General features: G+C 42.3%; 1 protein-coding gene across 1 annotated transcript in view; it reads right to left on the bottom strand.

Moving 5' to 3' along the window:
• Nucleotides 1-21,201, bottom strand: part of Atxn10 (ataxin 10) — a 124,922-nt gene that overhangs the window by 64,059 nt on the left and 39,662 nt on the right. Inside the window, exons 6-9 of the mRNA XM_021183843.1 lie at nucleotides 16,792-16,872; nucleotides 12,621-12,786; nucleotides 8,018-8,126; nucleotides 6,241-6,410 (exon numbers count right to left, since the gene is read on the bottom strand). Of these exons, the coding sequence (XP_021039502.1) occupies nucleotides 6,241-6,410; nucleotides 8,018-8,126; nucleotides 12,621-12,786; nucleotides 16,792-16,872 (526 nt within the window). The remainder of the gene's footprint in view (nucleotides 1-6,240; nucleotides 6,411-8,017; nucleotides 8,127-12,620; nucleotides 12,787-16,791; nucleotides 16,873-21,201) is intronic.

Raw genomic sequence — 21,201 nt, 5'->3', positions numbered from 1 at the left:
AGGAGGAGGAGGAGAGGAAGAGGAAGAGGAAGAGGAAGAGGAAGAGGAAGAGGAAGAGGAAGAGGAAGAGGAAAGGAAAGGAAAGGAAAGGAAAGGAAAGGAAAGGAAAGGAAAGGAAAGGAAAGGAAAGGAAAGGAAAGGGAAAAGAGGTGGGAAGTCCACATGACACTAGTACAGGGAAAGATTATAGAAAGTGTCCCTTCTCATGGCAGACAGTAAGGACTCTGGAACCCTGGCCTATGCTACAGCGGCTCAATGGAAGATATTAGCACATGCTAATCCAGTCGTTATTCAATCAATCATTAGTCAGCACTGATGGACAATGAGCAGTCACTGACTCGAAGAAAAACAGCCTCAAAGAAACAGCTTGGGCACTGAAATCCAAGCCATAAATTTGTTTCCAGTTTTCAGACTCACTAAGTAAGCACCCTGCTTGAAATCATGTTACACAGGAGGGAATTGTAAAGGACTGACCTGCCAGCCTGCTCTGAATGTGAGAATCTGAAAGGCTTGCCGCACTGCATACAAAAAGACACTAAACTGAACCACACAAAAAGGCTTAAGGCATATGCTAGGTCAGAATGTATTAAAATATCCCAAACAGGGCTGGCGAGGTGGCTTAGTGGGTAAATTTGCTTGCTACCAAGCCTAACAACCTGAATTCAATCCACAGGACCTATACTGTAGAAGGACAGAACCTCCTTACATGCACAGTGACACACATGCCCTCAAATACACACACACTGACTAAGCAACTAAATAAATCTCAAACATAAAAGGCTTGTAAGTTATCTCAAAATTCAGAATTTAAAGGAATTTTAGTTTTCAGGTGTAAAGTTGTTTCTTTTATCTAGTCTTTGTTTAGCAAATGATTCCTGGAGCACACTCCATATTGTTGTAGTAAACATACAACAACTTTTTAAAGATTTACTTTATTTTTAATTCTATGTGCGTGAGTGAAGGAGCTGAGGAAGCCAGAGATCTCAAATCCCCCTAGAGCTGGAGTTGCAGGCAGGTGTGAGCCACCTAACATGGGTGCTAGGAACAGAATTTGGGTCCTCTACAAGAGCAGTGCAATCCTAACTGTCAAGCCATCTCTGTCCAGCCCCTACAACATCTAGCTTTTACCATAAACTGTTACTGGGCAACTGATGCCGCTCAGAGGTAGAGTCTGCCTACCACCCACGAGAGCCTATGTCTGATCGCGAGTGACAACATTACATGCATATGGAGAGGACACGTTTAAAAAGAACCATCATGGGGAAGACGGGGAGGGATCAGCAGGAGGACTGCAGGCTGGAAGAGGACAGTGACGAAAGACAAAGCAGATAACATGCATGTCTGGAAATACTTGGGGACCTACAGCACTGTACAACTGTAGAGTAACCTACACTTCTAATTTTAAAAATTACAGATCACAAAAGATAAACCTTCACTTACGAATTACCAGGTACAAGTTTTAAAGGCATAACACAATGAACAAAAAGTTGACAAATGTGCTTTTATGGTCACAGATGTTTAAGAACCTCTGTCCTAAAGGACAGTTCTGGACAGAAGGCCATGCACCTTCCTCACACCCTGAACCTCACACAGTACTGACTGATGTCCTTTTTTTTTTCTTTTTGTAGACAGGGTTTCTCTGTAGCCCTGGCTGTCCTGGAACTCACTCTGTAGACCAGGCTGGCCTCGAACTCAGAAATACACCTGCCTCTGCCTCCCAAGTGCTGGGATTAAAGGCGTGCGCCACCACTGCCCGGCCTGACTTGTCTTTAAATGAACTGATACAGGCAATATGTGCACATATGTCAACAGAGGTGACCAGGCACCAGCACCAAGGCTGGGAATTGCTACAAGGTGGAGAGGTAGCAGGAGGGAAAGAAGGAAGAACTGACAGCCATTGACAGGGAGCCTTCGGCAGAATGCACCCCACAAGCAACAAGTACATGTACTTTAGTCAATGACATTTTTCTTTGGGGACAAAAAAAAAAGTAGACAAACTGGTTCATCTTCCCAGATATTTCAAATAGTATATTTAGCTTTAAGAATTAAAAACTTTTTTTCTTCAAATTTAAAGAAGCTTCAACAATAGTAAAAAGCAGAAGAATGAGAAGAGAAAGTAACTGTGGTTTGAGAGTTGAATCAGGTTCTATCAAAGAAGGCAGAGAATGGTTTGTGTTTACAGCATTAATATCCATGTGCTTCTTACAATACAAACCCAAACAGAGGTGCTCTCCATCTGGTCCACAGGGGTTAAAGGTAAACTAATCATTACAGCTATAGCAAAGGAGTGCCATGCAATGGAGGGCCGAAAACAGAGTAAGGGGACGCTGGGAAGGTTAGGAGCACCTCTGCCATGACTTGGTAAAGAAGGCCAGACTTTTATAGTTCAAGCAGCAACCTGAACATCAGAGCCACAGCGTGACCCAGGGAGGGCTGAGTTCCATACATTTCTGAGCAGGTTGTCCAAAGGTGCAGAAACAGAGGGAGATGATCTCCCATCCCACTAACTCTATGTCCTGGTGTTCCAGCTTTACCAGAGAGAACTATTCTGGGATGGCCACCCTAGAATACAAGACAGCCTTTCAGATCCTCTCTGACAGGCCTCTGTAACACAATTGTTAAGTAATAGTGCCAGTGCACATGTTAGCCCTACTGACAACATCATCTTCAGAACCTACAGCATCAAGTTTGCATTCAAACTGATTCAAATTTCAGTTGAGTTAAATCACACTGAAATCTCCCTGAGCCTTGATTTCTCCATTAGAAACTAATGGTAACAATTGTTCTGTCAACCTTTTTCAGAGTAAGCTCTAGTGACCCAATGCAGATGCAAAAGGCAGGAAACTCGAAAGGCCACAGAAGTGCCTTACTCAGCTGCTGGACATGCCATTCCAATGAATGACTTTATATGACAAGCAGAAATCGAGTAGGGTTCAAAAGGCTTCTGTGCGTTGTATAAAGATTCTACCAAAGTTCCTCTTGTCAATAGCTTGGTGGGTCAGAGGCAAGATCCCCAGATGTTCCTTACAGAACACAATCCTTTAAGCAAAACAACTGTATTTTTCACAAGCTGTGCCTGCTTGCAAGAGCCCTCACGGAGGTCATTAGAGGGAAGATGACTTCTCTACCCTTAGAGAGGGAGATTCTTCCCCTCCTGTGTCTCCCAGTCATTTGTATGAAATTCTGCCCTAACTGCAAGTAGCTTCCGGAGGTGCTAGAGTATATAGGCTGGGAAAGCAAACTGGTAGGAACTCCATCTATGAAGCCATGGGGAAGCCAAGATTTCTGGGTGCTAATGCTTTGGAGTCCCCCACTCTTACTAGTAGTCTCTTACCCAAAGTAAGCCCCCAAATTTCCCTGGTTCTCTGGGTGAACTGTGGATTCCCCAGGATCAGACTTTGGTGTGTTCTTAGGAGCTTGTAGAGAAAAGATAGCTGCTTCCCCAGGAAAGGAATTCTCACAACATTCCTAGAATGGAACCTCCCAGGAGGCAAACTTTCATCAACCAAAGAATGCCCTGAAGGTTGAGGACATCCACACCTGATGGAGAAGTGAAGAAGAAACAGAGATAAAAGAACCACCAGAGGTTTGGATGTGAACCCAGAAGGAGCTGAAAGGTCTAGGTGGATGGTCTATGGGCTGGTGATCTTCAGGAAGTCTACATTAGAGTGCAGGAGACCAGGGACAGATCTGGGAATTCTCAAGAAAACAAATCTAAATTCTACTCTGGGTTCTGCCAACACACCATTGGACAGCCTCTCCTTTGCCGTCCCCAGCAAAACCTGCTCTGCAAGGCTGCTCAGAGGTTGGAGCTGACAAACCTGTAAGAAGACATGATGCAGCCATGCAGCACTGAACAAAGAAACCATCCGTGCCTTTCTTCTTTTAAATGAGATGAGACAAATCCCCCTACCCTGCATCTGTATCTAGTCTGGGAAATCTAAAGCCAGATGTATCCGAAGGCTCCAATTTACATAGAAGCCAAACAAGCCACCTAAACAACAGACAGGGAACAAGTGACTCACATATAAAGAACTATTCCCCAGCCACTTCCCTAGAACTGTAACAAAAGTTTTTGAAAGCTACTGAACTTAATCCCTTGCAGGAAAAAATAAGCAAGGAAAATACATTTTACTATCCAACTGGAATCAGGAGTGAGCTACAAGAATCAAGACGCTTCCGGAACAGAAGGGAGGAGGGGTCAGTAATACTTTCAGGTTTTAGCCTTTTGTTAGCACAGGAAAGACACTGGGGTAGAGAGGCATTCTCACACTCAAAGAATGAATCCTTCACGCTCTCCAGAGTGTTTGCTCTACTAGAGAACACACAAGCAAGTTCCCGCGGGCCCCAGAGCCCCTGCATAGCGCTTGGCTACACTCCACATTTACTTAAGGTGCAACCTGCTGCTGACTCTTAGGAACTATCTCATGAGCCTAAGGGTTACTACACCATGTTCCTGTAAGAGGCCACTCCAAACTAGCAACAAAATAATCACTGACAGAAGAACTCACCTGTGCCGTGCCCCTAAAGAAGGGCATTGGGTTGTTTTTTGTTTTGTTTTGTTTTGTTTTGTTTTGGCATTGGGTTATTAAAAGTAAAGTGTCTTATTCTCTATTAAAGCTCTTTACAAAGATCAGTGTAGTAAGTTTCCAAGAGGGCGTCAGTGGTTGGAGATACATGCCTGCTCTGTGAGGAGGAATATCCTGATTGCACACACACTGGACAAAGCATAACCCACTAGCATGTAACAGACTGTGAGAACGGTTAACAACTGTGGCATATTACCAAGGCTCTCTGTGCTTTCACTCTTACCCCCTCCCTATCCTTTTCAGAAGGGATGACTCCTACTATCGAATCAAGTATGCACACTTCCCTACCATCTCTGTGGTACTGTTAAGAATTCATAAACCTTTTAATTTCAGATACTACATTTTTCATTTCTAGAATTTCTATGTCTTTTAGTCTCTATTTTTATTATATCTTTTCATTCATATAATACATATTGTCCATTCACAATTACTGCTCCTTTAAAATCCTTGGTTTGCAGTCAGCTTCTTTTGATTAACAGTTCTTTTAACAATAGGGTACATTTTGATGTGGGTCGGGTGATTTTGTTTTGGATGCTAGGCACTGTATAAACTATGCCATGGGACTCTTACTTACATTATATTCCTCTAACGTGTATTATTTGTTTGTTTGTGTGAACACTTATTTTAGTTGACTTAAATGTAAATTCTAGAGTCTGACAACTCAGATTTTAATAATTATTTTATCCACAGCTTACCTGCTTGGAGCCTGCCAGGTTTGTATGTGACTTAAAAGACCTAGTTTAAAAGACTTAGGTCAGGGGACTATTCACCCAGAGACGGAGGATGCCAAGGTTTTTCCTTACAGGAAAGGCCAGGTTTTTTTCCCCCATCCCCGTCCCCTGCCCTCCCCTCCCCTCCCCCCCCCTCTCTGGGACAGGGTCCTTCAAGGGCACGGATACCATGTGTGTGTCAGCACGCTTGGCTCCATGTTTCTGAAATGTGTAGCCCTAGAAAACTTTCCTACCTTGTTCATCACTGTTTGCTGTTGTTCTTTGTTCGGTTTTTGAGAGCAGAGCTCACTCCGGCTCTAGCCAGCCTAGGACTGCACAGAGATCCACTCGCCTCTGCCTGGCTTGTCTCTGCTTTTGTTTTATTGACTGCTCCCTACACCATAACACAGATTTCAATAAACAGACTTCAGACAAACATTACTAACTTACAAGAAAGGAGAACGCCCCAAATACACTCAGGAGAACAACAATGCAAAACTATAAAAATACAGACCCTAAGGTAAAAGAATGCGACGTACGGGGCTGACCACATGGCTCAGCAGATAAAAAGCACTTGTGCACAGCCTCTCAACCTAAGCTTGATCTCCGTAATGGATGTTGAAAGGAGAAGAGCAACCTCACATGCGTGTGCTGGCAAACATGTGCTTACACGCCTCACACTATACATGTAAAACACACACACACACACAGCACTAAAATAAGGTAAAAATTTCAAGTATGACATACTGTGCTTCTTTGTAGAAAAAATATGTAATATTCTATTTATGTTACATATTAACCTATAGATATTCTTTCCAATCAATTTTTCTAAGAACTCACATAAGAACTTTATATGCCCTCTTGCCCAGAGAGAAGATAGTCTAAATTCTAAACGGCATATTTTCAACAATTATATGTGGCACACCAAGAAATAATCTTACTTTGTCTTGGTTTTCTTTATTCTTGTAGCACAGATTTCCAATCAGACGGATGAGATGAGACTTAAACCCTTCAGTCATGTGTTCGATGTCACCCTCTGCTTTTAGAGAGTCTGAGGGACTGAAGATGTTCGTGCTTTCTTTTCCAACTTCATGAATCACTCGTAAAACATCTAGAGCAAATGAGTATAATTCATTTTCCGTAAGAAATTAGCATAGTATCTAAGTTCTCTATAAACAAACCTAATGGATTAAAATAAAGTATGTGCCAGCCGTCTTCAATAATGATTCGTGTGAGGGACAAAGGAGAGCCCTTGCCTAGTGGCATCAGTTCATCCTCACCGCCAGAAATACAGCAGCAGTAACAAGAACCAGACCACTTCTTTCCCTTTACATTCATGTCTTTAAAGTCTGACCATAACAATTAGCCTCACTTGGCCTTTCTATCTATGCACAAAGGAAACTTAGCTAAGATTTTGCAACTATTTTTTCTTACAAAATAATTTTTGATTTCAATTGATCTACACAAAAGCTAATGTGATAACTTAGAAGTAAGCGTAAATCACAGCAGGTGTCAGTAATGACTTAGAGCTTTCTCAACAGCCAAATAGTAAAACTCAGCCGTGGATTGACATTAGCTATAATCGTAAGAAATAATATTGCTATATACTATGAATATCCCTAGCAGCCTATAGAAACAGACAGTCTGTCAGCCTATAGAAACAGGACTTACACATTTTCCATATTATTTTATTTAACCCTCTGAATAATCCCATTAAATGCAGACATCACTTTCACAGTTTTACATGAAGCAATCAGATGCACAGAAGCTCAGTGGGCAGAGATGGATGGCAATCTACATCTGTCCTAGCTTCAGAGTGAGTCCCTGTTTGGTAACTTAATCTGATTATCAGTAAAAGTACTGCACTCTAAATAGAACTCTGTCAGTCAGATGTGATGGCACATGTCATTAATTCCAGCACTTGGGAGGCAGAGGCAGGTGGATCTCCGTGAGTTCAAGGCCAGCCTGGTCTACAGAGTGCGCTTCAGCGCAGTCAGGGCTACACAAAGAAACCCTGTCTTGAAAATCCAAAAACATATAATTCTGGGATGGAATTCTAAGTGCCCTCTACAGATCACTGCTAGCTCAACTGTATTTGTGGATATAAAGACATCTATGAAAAAGTACCTGACTTTTTTTCTTTAAGGAAAGCATTGGACGTTGACAAGCAAAACCTAGGGGTGGGTATCCACACAAACCACGGTTCTAGTAAACTTAATTCGTAAACAGCTTTTGAGTAAAGTCAGTAATGCTTCAAACAATGTCTTCCTAACCATAAAAGGCTTCATGTTTTAAGAGTAAATCTATAATGTGGGTGAAACACTGTTCTTTGTTCTCAAAAGTATAGCTGGAGAAAATCTATTATCAGATTTAATAAATAAAACTTTGGTAAAATAAGTTTACAAAACTCAACCTTGTCATTTGCAAACCCCCATCCTCAGTTTCATGGCAAACATTCCTCTGAGGGGACACCGGAGGTATCTGCAGAAGGGCCTGCTTAGTCATCACACTACAACGCAGGACCACATCGGAGAAGGAACAATGAGGCCTCAGCTTGAGCAATCTGAGCTGTGATCATTATACCATAATTCCATCCAAGGAAAAGTTCAAAGAATCGCAAGTGAAAACACCAAAGGTAAGGGCTTGAGTTTGAACTTATACCACAGAGTATGTCAAAGATTCCCTAACTGGAAGTCATGTGTGTGCCAGTTCACTCACCAATCACGCGTTCCATCAGGCCAGGGAAAACCTGCAGGTAGCCGAGAAGCTCAGTGTTGGACGTCATTTCACACAAGACATCCAGGAGCCGAATCGTAACCAAGGCTTCCTAAAACGACAAGAAAAACCTCCTTCCTAGGAACCAGAATTTCAACATTGTCCATTATAAAGAGCAGCGAGAGAATAAACTGCTCTAACAAAGGCCATGTGAGTGACACATCTAAGAGGTGCAGAGAGGAATATACTTGCTGGAATGGCCTTGAAGGGCTGCTATCGGCCATCACGGGGCAGGGTTGTATGTTATTATGTGTCCTCTTGCAGCAAACAGGCAGCAAAGCTCTTGTGTTCTGCCTCCTCAGTGCTGGGGTTACAAGAGCACACCACCACACTGGGCCTTTTCACATTCAGTTCTGGGAATCAAATTCAGGTCCCAAAATGGCAAGCAGTTCTTATCTCCATAGCCCTAGCTTTACTCTTAGTTTCAAGAGAGTAAGTTTTAATATCTTTAATTTTATATGTGTGTGTGTGTGTGTGTGTGTGTGTGTGTGTGTGTGTGTATGTGGGTATGTGTGTAGGTATATGTGTGGGTGCCCACAGAACCGAAAAGCACTTACTTAGAGACAGTTGTGAGCAGGGAACTAAACTTAGGTTCTCTGAAAGAGTAGTACAAGCTATCAGTGCTGAGTCAACTCTCCAGCCCTTAAGAGAATTTTGTTTTGTTATGTTTAAGACATGGTTTCTCTGTGTAGTCTTGGGTGACCTAGAACTCACTCTGTAGGTCAGGCTGGCCTTGAACTCAGAGATCTACCTGTCTCTGCCTCTCAAGTGCTGGGATTAAAAGTATGCAACACCAACACCACCCAGCCAAAAGAATAATTTTTAAGTGATATACCAAAAATAATGTTAGCATAATTAATACAAGAAACTCAATAACTTAAATGGGGATATGTTAGGTGGGATTAAACTGACTTCCTTTTTGTCAGTAACATGGAATCTAGGAGAAAAATAACTATGCCTAAATAGTGAAACCTCCCTCAACTTTTGACATTCAGCAGAGCCACTGAGAACGCTTGGCAGATAAAGGTTCGCGTTCCCAAGCCCCACACCCGACATCAACAGGTTGGAAGGAGAGAACTGCTCCTCCTGAGTTGTCCTAGGACCTCCACACTCCTGCAGGCACATACACATGCCGCACCTTACAGGGCCAATAAATAAATTAGTAAGTAAATGATTACAAAATCTGTAAAGGCCAAAAAGAAAAACACACCCAGTAAATCTACCTGTATCCAAATGGAAGGAGAAACAGCCACATGTGTGGAAAAGCCACGCTAGACAACAGTGCACTCACCACTGTGAAAAGGAGACGGAGCAACGTAAGGGGCGAACACACAAGGAAAGCCTTTGTACAACACAAACTGATACACAAATGGCTCTGCAGAACAGAGGGGGGAGCTGGGCAAACCAGAAACTTCTTAACTTTGTTTCACTGACATCAGCTAAAGAACTGTTTACAGAAAAGTGAAATATGAGCAAAAGTGAAAGGGCAAAACCATGATCCTTATCAGTCCGTGCCGTCAGAGATACCATTCTTACTCATTCCATGGGCTCATACTAATTGCTACTGCAGAAAGTTGCTTAACATGGGGCTGCAAGAACCAAATGACTACAAACCCCGCCACCTAACGACAATTCTGATTTGCACAGGAATCAGGAAATAGAAACCTTTCAAAGGAAAGGCGAGGCTCAGGATGAGTAACTAAGAGTCAGTAAACTCAACCTTAGCCTACGCCAAAACAGACGACATCTGCGTCAGACCTGGAGATGGGCAGATAAAGTACAGCAAAGGGCCAGCCTGGACGCTCAACACTCAACGACTTCTGCAAAGAAGCCTATGAAGAAAGCCTCAGTGTTGTCAACCTACACACAAAAAACCCTCGACAAATACAGCTATTTTCAGTCAGTCTTCTAAAAATGTTATTAATTGCATTAACTGTCTTGACCTCCTAAGAAATCACTGGTGGTACCCGTGCTGGCCAGTGGCTGTCAGAGGCAAGGCAGAGAGCCCTGGTGTGCACTCACTAACTTCCACGATAACCCTGACAACCGACACCAGGCCATAAATACCTAGTTATGAAGGAACAACAGACTCTCAGCAGTCAGCACCACCCAGCTCCAGCCTAGGACTGAGAACATGGTACTGGACAAGGGTCTCCTTCAAGCCTACTGTAGCTTTTCATCCCCACTTCTATCTCAGAGTATAGTACATGCAAATGTGCATGCTTCCTCCTCCCTTACAGAAACTACCATTTGAAGGGAAAATATAAATTTTTCTCCATAAAAATTTCGAGGCTGGAGCAATGGATCAGCGGGCGAGAGCTTATGCAAGCTTGAGGGCCTGAGTTTGACTCCTTGGTGCCATGTGAAAACACTGCATGTGCCAAGAACCCAGCACTGAGGGAGAGACAGGAGACCCAGAGTGATCCAAAGCCCATCAGCCGAGCCAAAAGGCAAGCTGCCAGTTCAATACGCCACCCTGCTTCAAGACAGTAAGATGGAAAGCACTAAAGGAAGACACCTGACATCTGCCCTGGCTTCTTCATATACACACATGAACATGTGCATATCTCCTGCACGCATCACACACACTCACACGCACGCACATGCACGCACTCCTGCACACATGTGTACAGAGAGAGAGAGAGAGAGCAGGCGTATCCCACTATAATACTAAAATTACTTTAAACACAGGTCTTGTGAACAATTTAAAGTCAGATGTGATTTAACAAATATTGAAGGGATTTTTTTTTATGTTTCCTAGAAAATTAAGTTTTAAATGTTTTCTAACCACACCTCACTGCTCCCCCTGCTGGGAAGAAAAGCAATTGTCCTTTCTGGGGAAAGGTAAACCAGTGCTGCGATGTCCTCTTTTCTTTTACAGGAAGAGAATTCATGTCTACCTGAAGGCAATCAAGACAATAACCAACTGACTTTGAATTCAACCACAAAGAAGGCAGTGCACTCCCACTGTGACAAAGTACCACAAACATGACTTCAATTACGCCACAAGTGAAGAAATTCCCAGGCTCGCACGTCACTGCCCAGAGCACACCAGGATCTCGTTTCTGCCTCGCTGCACACCTTTCCATGCTGAGGGAGGGTCCACTCTGGAGTCCAAGCTCACGCACCAAACCACTGCCAACAGCACTCCAGCATCAACTACTAAAACGTATTTAAAATCTGATTCACTGAGGCATGGCTTACATGCAATACATACCTTTAAGTATACAAAACAGAGCCTATCAAACTACACAGCTTTGACTAACATTTCAAAAAGTTGCCTGTGTCCCTGCGAAATTATGCTGACCCCTGACTTAAGTCTCAGCGAGCATGTGACCTGTTCTCTGTCATTCTCCACGAGTCTAACCTACCTCTAAATCTCACAGAAATGGCGCCCTAGTCTAGCTTATCCACCTGCTCACATGCTGCTTCAGGGTCATCTTCCACTTGGTCCCAGAGCTGCTTCTATTCTGCTACTGAGCAGTGTCAAAGAGAGAACAATTCTGACTTTAACTCAAAGAAAGGCCAAAGAAACAGTCCAAGCAGAGGTTTTCCAGTGAAAAGGTAGATAGAATTACTGCCAAGTAGTTTCCATAGCCTTTAGTAGAGAAGGGGTCAAGAAAGGAGAATGTGACCAGGGTTAACTGGGGGAGGAGGTAGAATGGTGTGGGAGGGGTGGAGTTAGAAAGCCCCTACCCTAGGTAGGAAAAATAAACTTTTAAAAAACAGCTCAGAAACCTGTATTGAGAAGTTATTTGTTTGTTTTATGTCTTATTTTAAAAGATTTATTCTTTTATATGCATGAGATTTCGCCTGCCTGCTGTATGCCCTCAGAGTCCAAGAAGATGTTACATTTCCGAAAAGTGGAATTATAGATGGTTGTCAACTGCCAAGTGGGCACTGGGAAGCTAGCTCAGGGCCTTTGTAAGAGCAGCAGGAGAGTAGGGGCACTTAACAACGATGTGACTATGTAACGTGACTACAGCACTGAAGGGGGGCAGTGAGCAGAAGCAGAAACAATCTCCACGTCTCATTACAGGGATGACCCATCCATAAACTCATTCAGAATGTGTGTTCAATGTCTATGGAACTGACAGGCAAATGGCACAAAACCCATCTAAGTATGTGTCTTTAACACATGCCTGTGGATCTATGCCTAAAAGTATCAACAGAGTTATTTTACAAGCTATTAATGTGGGCAGGGTTCCCCCTAATCTATAGTTTCTAAGTTCTCTAACAAAGCCATCTATCACTCAGAGAGTTCACTTAAAACCTTGATAGGGGCTGGAGAGATGGGTCGTCAATGAAGAGCTCTCCCAGAAGACCCTCGTTCAGTCCCTAACACTCACCTAGGTGCCCTACAGTCACCCGTAACTCTCGGGTAGAGGATCTCACACCTTCTTTTGGCCTCCACAGGCAACAAAACACACACACATAAATAAAGACAAATCTTGAAAACCTTTTAAGAAAGAAATCTCATAGACATCTTGAATGAACTAGAAAACCTGTCTGCTCTTCCCCTCCAGGCCCAGTTCTGTGTCCTTACCTTATCCTCGGTGTGAGGCTCTGAGGTCAACTTCAGCACATTCCTGCACTGGTCCATAAATGAGTTTGCAATCAACTCGGCATGGCGCACAAATATAGAGATGTCATCCTTTGTCAGCTGCTCCTCACCCACTAGCTTGGCTATCACTATGTCTAACAGTGTGATCCTGAAAAACAGAGGGGTTCCACTTGAGTACATAACATGTCTGCTGTGCAATGCTGAGAATGACAGTTTAACAGTTAGTCTCATTCTTTTTTTAACCTTATTTTAATATCTACCTAGGAAAAGCTTTTATTAATAAACCTGTCGATTGCCAGTTTAAAAAAAAATTTAGGTTTCTTCTATGTGACTTAATAGCAGCAAGAACTTTTTCATACCCATCACTTTTAACATTAAAATAATTCAACATTTCATAAAGGTTGCCAATTTAAGTTTTAAGAAGTGAGCTATCAAACGTATACACTATTTAACACTGATCCACGTACTACACACATTATCTTATTTAATCCTCACAAACCTCAACAGGACAAGCAATATAATTAGTTTACATTAACGATGTCAATCTAGAAACATCTGTAACCCAGTGGTACCCACACCCCCATGTGCACGCATACATGCATGTGTGTAATGTGTACACACATAATAACAATAATAAAGGAAAATGAAATGGCATGAATGAGTTGTGGCCTGCTAACCCAGAACGTGGGTTTACTCTACTACTGTAAAGCAGTCAACTGTATGCTAGACACAGACTAGTCCTGATCTCAAGTGCTAGGCACCAGACATAATTGTGCTTGCTGTATTTTTGACAACTGGGGGAAACTAGGTTTTGACTAGACTCTCAAAGTCATGTAAGACACTGTATGACATTACAGTGGCTACGATCATCCCACAGCTGTGACATCAGGAGCATTTTATATTCCACTATAGTCTCATGGGATGACTGGTACACCAGGTTCATTATGGAGCCAAATGTGATGTGGTACGTGACTCTGCCTCCTTGAAAACAAGCACACGGTCTAACAAATGTTCTTTATCATGTTATTTACTCAGGCACAAGGATGGAAAGCCACTAGACCTAGCTTAAGGGTTAGCAGAATCATTCCACATCAGATTCAAAGACTTGTTGCCCTCCCCTAACCCACAAACTACCGCTTAGGCCTCTTGAGGCTCCCTAAGCACACTCTCATTTCCGAGCCGAGCGCCCATGATTCTAAGTCACTAGCTGGCATGACGACTCTGTTTCTAATTCGCCTGTGACCAAATAGTCACATACTCTCTCTCTCAGAAGTGTGACCTCTGTTTTTTTTTTTTTTTTTTTTTTTTTTTTTTAAGCAATGAACTTGCAAAACACTTAGGAAAATTTTCTATAGCAACCCCCCAACCAACCAACCCACCAACAAACAAAGAAAAACACCCCTGTTTTATTAGTTATATTTAAAGTGAAATAGGCTACAGTTGTTATTGTCACATATATGCAATCCTGGAAAGGTTTTAGTGAGGACCAAGAGCAAGGGTAAGAGGGAGGAAGAATATTCTATGAACATTCTAGAACAAGAAATAAAGTATCTATAAATTCAAAATTTTCCAGCAAATTTTCAATTTAGATTTGAACTTTTCCAAAAGTGTAATTTGTTCAATATGATACGCCTCAAAGGCCCTAAGTTGTACTAACCCAGAACAGTGAGTGCATTACACTGAGGCACTGAGTGGTGCTGACAAACCTCATCTGTACCTACAGATGGACAGATGGACAGAGAGCAGAACCAGCTGGCTGAGTAAGAGTGACCTCTGTAACTTCAGGAAGCACTGCCCAGACACACAGATCCCTAACCCTGAAAACACCAGCACAATGCCAAGTCACAGTGACTGTGAGGACCTAAGGACAGTGGTGGCATTAGTGTGAATACTACCAGTTCACATAGTGACACCTTAGCACCAGGACTGAGGAGCACTTCTGTGAGAACAAGAGGAGCTGAGCCTTAATTCCTAGCACATCAGTAAACCCAGGCATGACCTTAGATGCCTGTGACCCCAGTGCTGAAGGCAGAGACAGATATTGGGAGCAGATTGGCCAGAGAGCCAGCCTAGCCAAAGCTATGAATTTCAGATCCAATGAAAGAATCTCCCTATGCATGAATAAATAAATGATCGAATGAACTGAAAGAAGCTGGACAGTAATTGAGGAAGACAATATCACCCCCTAATCTCCGCATGCACATGCATGCACAGGCATGCCCTCAGACACTTGTACAAACACCACTTCACCGCACAGTCCTGGTCCCTAGCTGGTAACTAGGGACTCATTTAGGAGATGGGAGAATGTTAGGAGGTGGGCCTAGGTGGAGAAAGTAGATCAGTAAAGGCACGCCTTTGAAGGCTCTACATGGCCCCCGTCCCTCCCTCCAGCCCACCAGGAAATATGCCACTTTGCTCCCAATCATGGAGGAGTACCTCACACTGGCCCAGAAGCTAGACTACAGTCTCAAGCCCCTAAAACACTTTTTGGGAAGCCAAGGCAGCCTGAGACCAGCTTTGGCAATACAACAAGAGACTTGGGGAAGGGGCATTCCCTTCATATTTACTGACTTCTAACTATGCAAGCTCTGGGACCTTAATATATCATCTATTTAGGTATCTACAATAATAATTCCATCAAGTGACCGCTATTTCTTTCCCTTTGCTTGGATGAGACAGAGCTCTAGAAAGATCAAATGAGTGAGCCACCCAAACACCAGCTGCCCTTTGTTCCTGTGCTGTACACACAATATAACCTAAGCGCTGTACACACCACCTCAGAAGAGCAGCCTTTTAACCTGCCAACAATTATACCACTCAGCAGGAATGGGGAGCAGGCACTGCATCACACTGGCTCTCATTATTACCGAATCATACCAAACAAACCGATTACATGCCTGTTCAAACTTCCCTCTCAAAAGAATCTGTTCCCAGTAGATTCCAGGCCCTGAGTAAAGAAGACAGAAGCCAACACTTATGGTGCAGTTACTGCCCACAGCACAAGGGGCAGAGAGTGGGCTTGCTGTTCACCATCATGCCCCAGGAGCCACCAGCTGAGGCTCAGTACGGCACTGTTTTAGTAATTGATCCACAGATATATTTTAAAATGTAGACAGCCCCTGAACCAATCCGATGTCCTAATGCAGCTGGGCTAGAGACACAGTCTGACACCCCAAGGATTCTTCTACGTCCCAGCTCTCAGTATGGTTCCTCATCTGACTCAAAGAACCTGGGAACATTTTGAGTAACACATTGTCTACTTGCTTCCCAAGCATTCTCCATGCACAGGAGAAAAATGAACTCGTCACATAAACCTGCTGAGGGAAACTCTTGACTTAGTCCTAATGATCTGCATCCGCTCTTCCTCAGGAGACAACGGGGCACCAAGCTTCCACTTCACCCGCGATTCCTAGCACCCTCCTCTCCAACTCTACATCAGCGTAGACACACAACAGTAAACACAGGGAGTGTTTCCTTCCTGCAATGGCTGGAGTCAGTCAGCACGAAGGCCACAGCACGCCCCGTGGTAGGAGGCATGCCACTTGGGTTACGCTCTACTGCCTACTAGCTTGAGTATGACGAGGCTTTGTAAATGTTCTTTCACTACAATAAAGGCACACTACTTTGTGTGAACTATCAACCAGAAAACCATAAACATAGCAATAAATATTCTAAATAATCAAACTAGTGATATGCACATACAAAGAGACCACTACAATGCGTGCTTGAAATTGTTATAAAATTAAGGAACTGCAACATTTTGTTGTTAAAAGTTGAGTTTTGTTTTTGTTTTTGTTTTTTTTTTGGTTTTTGAGACAGGGTTTCTCTGTATAGCCCTGGCTGTCCTGGAACTCACTTTGTAGACCAGGCTAGCCTTGAACTCAGAAATCCACCTGCCTCTGCCTCCCAAGTGCTGGGATTAAAGGCGTGCGCCACCACTGCCCGGCATATTTTTATTTCTTTAACATGCTTCTATTAAATAATAGCATCAGACTGAAATTCTATATAAATTCTATATAAATCCTATATACATCACTGCCTATTGTGGTTTTGGTATGATGCTAAACAAACGATGCAAACTCCATTCGAGCTACTGAACACTCTATGGAATGCTAAAGAGTCAAAACCATCTGCTTTGGGGGCAGGGAATTACCTTTCCTGGTTGCTGAGTTTGCCATACATAGCTTCCACCAGTTCCGGGCTTTTCAGAAAGTGGTCTGAAATAATCAAGAACCTACAGGGAAAAGGAAGAGAAATTTGGTTACTACAAACAATAAAACATACACGTCCTCACCTATTTTATAAACTTATCTCATAAAAAAGAAAAGCCTTTCATTTAATTCAACTTTTTTACTGTAATCTTTTAAAAATACTTATTTTTATGCATATGTTCTTTTGCCTGTGTGTATATACATGAACATATATATGTATGTAGTATGCATATGCACCACATGTATGACTAATCACAGAAGCCAGAAGAAGGTGACGGATCCTCTCAAACTAGAGTTACAGACTGCAGTGAGCAACCATGTGGGAGCTGAGGACTGAACCCAGGTCCTCTGTAAGAGCACAAGTGCTCTGACCCCTGAGCCATCTCTCCAGGCCCAGGTTTACTGGGGTCTTTTATGTTTTACGAGGTTCATAAATTACTTTCTTAGCAATATCAAGAGGGAAGAAGCCTTGAAATATTCTTTTCTCCAATTTTTCATGTGAAAGTTTTAAGAAAATAACTCAGTGGGTTCAATTAGAAAAGCGAGTCTACTTCAGCTTTGACAGACTTCACCGTGAACAGGGACATGACATTCAGTGACACTGTCAGATCTAGACAGGAAACATAACTCTCTGTTTTAGTCCGAAGCTTACTGCTGTAAGACGAGGCAGGAAAATGGACATGTCATATTGTTCAAGCTATGCCAACAATGCCGTGATGAATCCTGGCTTGATTTTCCCCTCTTTAAGAGTACTCAAGTTACCGAGAAAACATCCACACTGTCAGGCACGGTGCTCATCTGGACTAGAGAGAGGACTATGGAAGCCCGAGGCAAAGATTATAAGCATATCTCTTCAAAGTACCTCTGTGGCATCTAAAAAGACTGAACACCATTAACAGTTCTCAGCTGTATCTAACACAAGGTATCTCTAAGATTTAGGAACTAAGAAATATGATTTCAATAAACACTGTTCTAGTAATACAAGTTGACTATAAAGTAGTAATACACCATTTATTTACTCTCTCGTTAACAAATAAAATGTCAGTGAGTGTGATAATCCAATGACTCACATCAATGACCACCACACTGTCCTCTACTTAAACATAAAATCCAGCCCTGGAGATGTAGCTCAGCAGCCACTGCCTACACAAAGCCTGGTGCCCCAACACCACCACCTCTGAAAACAATATAAACTACTATCCTAGTTCTTCTATAGATCTTTAAAGATGTCAATCACTCATTTAGTTATTTCTAAGAATAATGAATAATAATAATGTCAACAGTATCTATATTAGTTAAGCCAGGTTCTCAAAGCAAGAGGTACTCAGAGTAAGAGGAACCCATACATTCCAAGCTAGGTTCAGAAGTAAAATTGGAATGCTAAAGCCCATTCATACATAATTTAGATGTGGAAATCAAAACTTTTCTCACGAGAACATTTGTAAAAACACAATATTCAGTCAAGTATGACAGTATGTGCCTATGATCCTCCATGACACCCCTACCCCAAAACCCACAATACTGCAAATGCTGTACCAGCAATTAGAAAACAACTTTTACTTCTAAATTTACTCTCCAAACAGCAGAGAAAGAGCTATGGCTACCATAAGACCCAGCTATTTTACTCCTGGGCATAGAAGCAGCAATCTCCACCCCCTGCCAGAGAGATATTTGCACCCCCATGTTTACTGATGTTTTACTGACGCTAAAGAATTTATTTAACTCTAAAGAAAAATGTAAGAAAAATTGCAGGAAAATGGATGGACTTAGAATATTTTATTACTTGAGGTCACAAAATCTCAGAAAGGAAAAAAACCACATTCTCTCAGATGTAGAATCTAGCCAATAATACATATGCAAACACATGTACACGTGGGTATAGCATAATACATAGACAACAAGAAAGGACGGGCCTTGGGGAAGGAAGAAGGGGTGAATGTAGGTGACGGACTGAGCTATTAGAGGATATAAAATGCTAGGTGTTTTTCCAGTTCTAATTCTGCCGCAGATATTTTGGGTTCAGGGGCGGGGGTAAGCGGATAAATCCATCTAAAGGTGAGCATACAAACTGCAGGGTGAAGCTCTGCAGCTTCAGAATGGCCATTCAAAATGTAAAGAAGTTCACTGAGATGTATAGATTTTGGGGTCTGGTTAATTTGGGTGTATGATGGCTTTTTTATCTGCAAGATTTTTATACTATGGAAAATTTATGAAAAATTCAAAACAAAATCATACAAAAACCCAAAATATAGAAAAAGACATTATCCAACTACTCGAGCCAAATGCAGTGCCAAAACTTTCTCGCCCACACTTTGATGTTACCCCATGACACCCCAAGAGAAAGATCTGGAGCTCTTATCATAGTCTTACACCTTTCTAAGAAGAGAGAAAACATGAGAAGATAAAAAATCCGCACGTAGCTACTGCTCTTTCTCACCATCTGCACGGCCAAGCAAGGGGAAGGGGGCAGAAAGTGGATCCTTTCTGACTTTCAGAACCAGTTCAGATTTGACAGTAAAACAGTTTATGAGGCTCCTGGACAGTTCTCAGCCAGATGCAGCAGGAGAGCTGCAGAGCTGTCAGCTGAGGACGAACTCCCCCTTCGGTTCCTGCCAACTCCAGCTGCTGACCCCTGACAGCTTCTGAGGTACTCTGAAGTAGATTCTGTGTTTGCCCATGATGAGCCTGGTTGTTTATTCCAAGCTGATAAGATACAGGCCCCAGCTACCCCTCAAATACCTACCAAATAAACAGAGCTCTGCTACAAGCTGACTGGAGGGAAGCTGACGCTGAGGGCTCTCCTCAGTGACGCAGGTGCTGCATGTGCACACTGAGGGGAGTTGTCCAAGGTAAATGTGTAAGAGTTTCACATATCAGCGGCTGTTTATTTGCATATGGTAATTCAAATACAAATGCTATTCAAAGAGGTAAACAATTTTAAATTTAGAACTTCAATATAATAATATTTAATTTAAAAGGCTCAAATACCAGAAGGCCACCTAAGTCCTGATCACACTGCCCATTGTGAGAAGAAAATCCAGACACTTAGATTAATAGGAAAAGATTACTAAAATGTGAAGAAGAAAAAAAATATGTGAACAACACTTTTGATGAGTTCAAAACGAAATGAAATGAAAAACAGATCAATTTGTTAGGAGATAATGTAATAACTGTAAATATGAACACATGATGACCTAACTACTGTAAATGCAGATACTACATGATGATGTATGTAATGGCCATATACACAGATATTACATGTACACACTTAACAGAGCCTGACACCAGGCCCACAACCTGACAGAACTGAAAGGAGACTGGCTGGTGGCACATCTGTAACCTCAGCGCCTGAGAGGCTGAGAGGAAGAATTATTAGTTCAAGGGCAGCTAGGGATACATAAGAAGATCATGTTTCAAAAGAAAGAAATTGGATTGCTGGGACACTTAGCAAAACCAGCTGAGCACACTCATCTTAAGTATATACAGAATATTCTCCATGATGATGGTATAGTGGTCCATAAACAAACTGGATAATTTTTAAAAGAATGAAATCATACAAAGAGTGTTCACCCACAGTGGAATAAAATTAAAAATTAGTAACAAGACAGGATTTGGGAAATACACAAATACATGAAAATCAAACTCCTAAATAACCAATGGATTCAACTTGAAATGAACAAAAAGGAAAGGACAGCACAGAAAGATTCAGTGTGCTAAGACAGTTCTTACAGAGAATAATGGATGGCTGTAAATGCTTGGGCCCTAAGTCAATAATCTATCGCCATTCCATCTTAGAAGTGACAAAACCCAAATCACGCAGCAGCAATGCTATAGCAGAAGCCAAAACAGGAAGGGGCAAGAATCAGAAATGGAGCAGAAGGCTCAGTGAGGTGGCTCAGCTGGAAAAGGCTCCTCCTGAGATAGCTTGACAGCCTGAGTTCAATCCCTGGGGTGGAAGGACACCCCAAGAAGAACCTACATAAAGGTAAGAGAAACCCAATCCGTAACATCTGTCCTCTAACGCCACAAAAGTGCCACAGCGGCTGCCCACCCCTCCACCCCACAAAATAATATAGTTCTGTACAGAAGACCTACTTTTTAAAACTAAAATGATGGTGCTATTATTCACATAGGAATGCAAGAGACATAAATCTTGATAAGGAGCATAGGATGCCTCAGTTTCAGGCTTCAAAATTTATGCTAATCAAGACCATAACATTAAAAATAACACTGGCATTACATCAATGCTGGCACTAAGAGAGAGACTAAACAAACAAAACAAACAAACAAGATGATGGGCATCTGTATCCTCAGGAGTGTAGGACACTGGCTGAGGAGATGGTCAGTGAGTA

Source organism: Mus caroli, chromosome 15 (genome assembly GCF_900094665.2).
Source record: "Mus caroli chromosome 15, CAROLI_EIJ_v1.1, whole genome shotgun sequence".
NCBI lineage: Eukaryota > Metazoa > Chordata > Mammalia > Rodentia > Muridae > Mus > Mus caroli.
The sequence above is the reverse complement of the archived record's forward strand: the minus strand, read 5'-3'. Positions and strand labels throughout refer to the sequence as shown.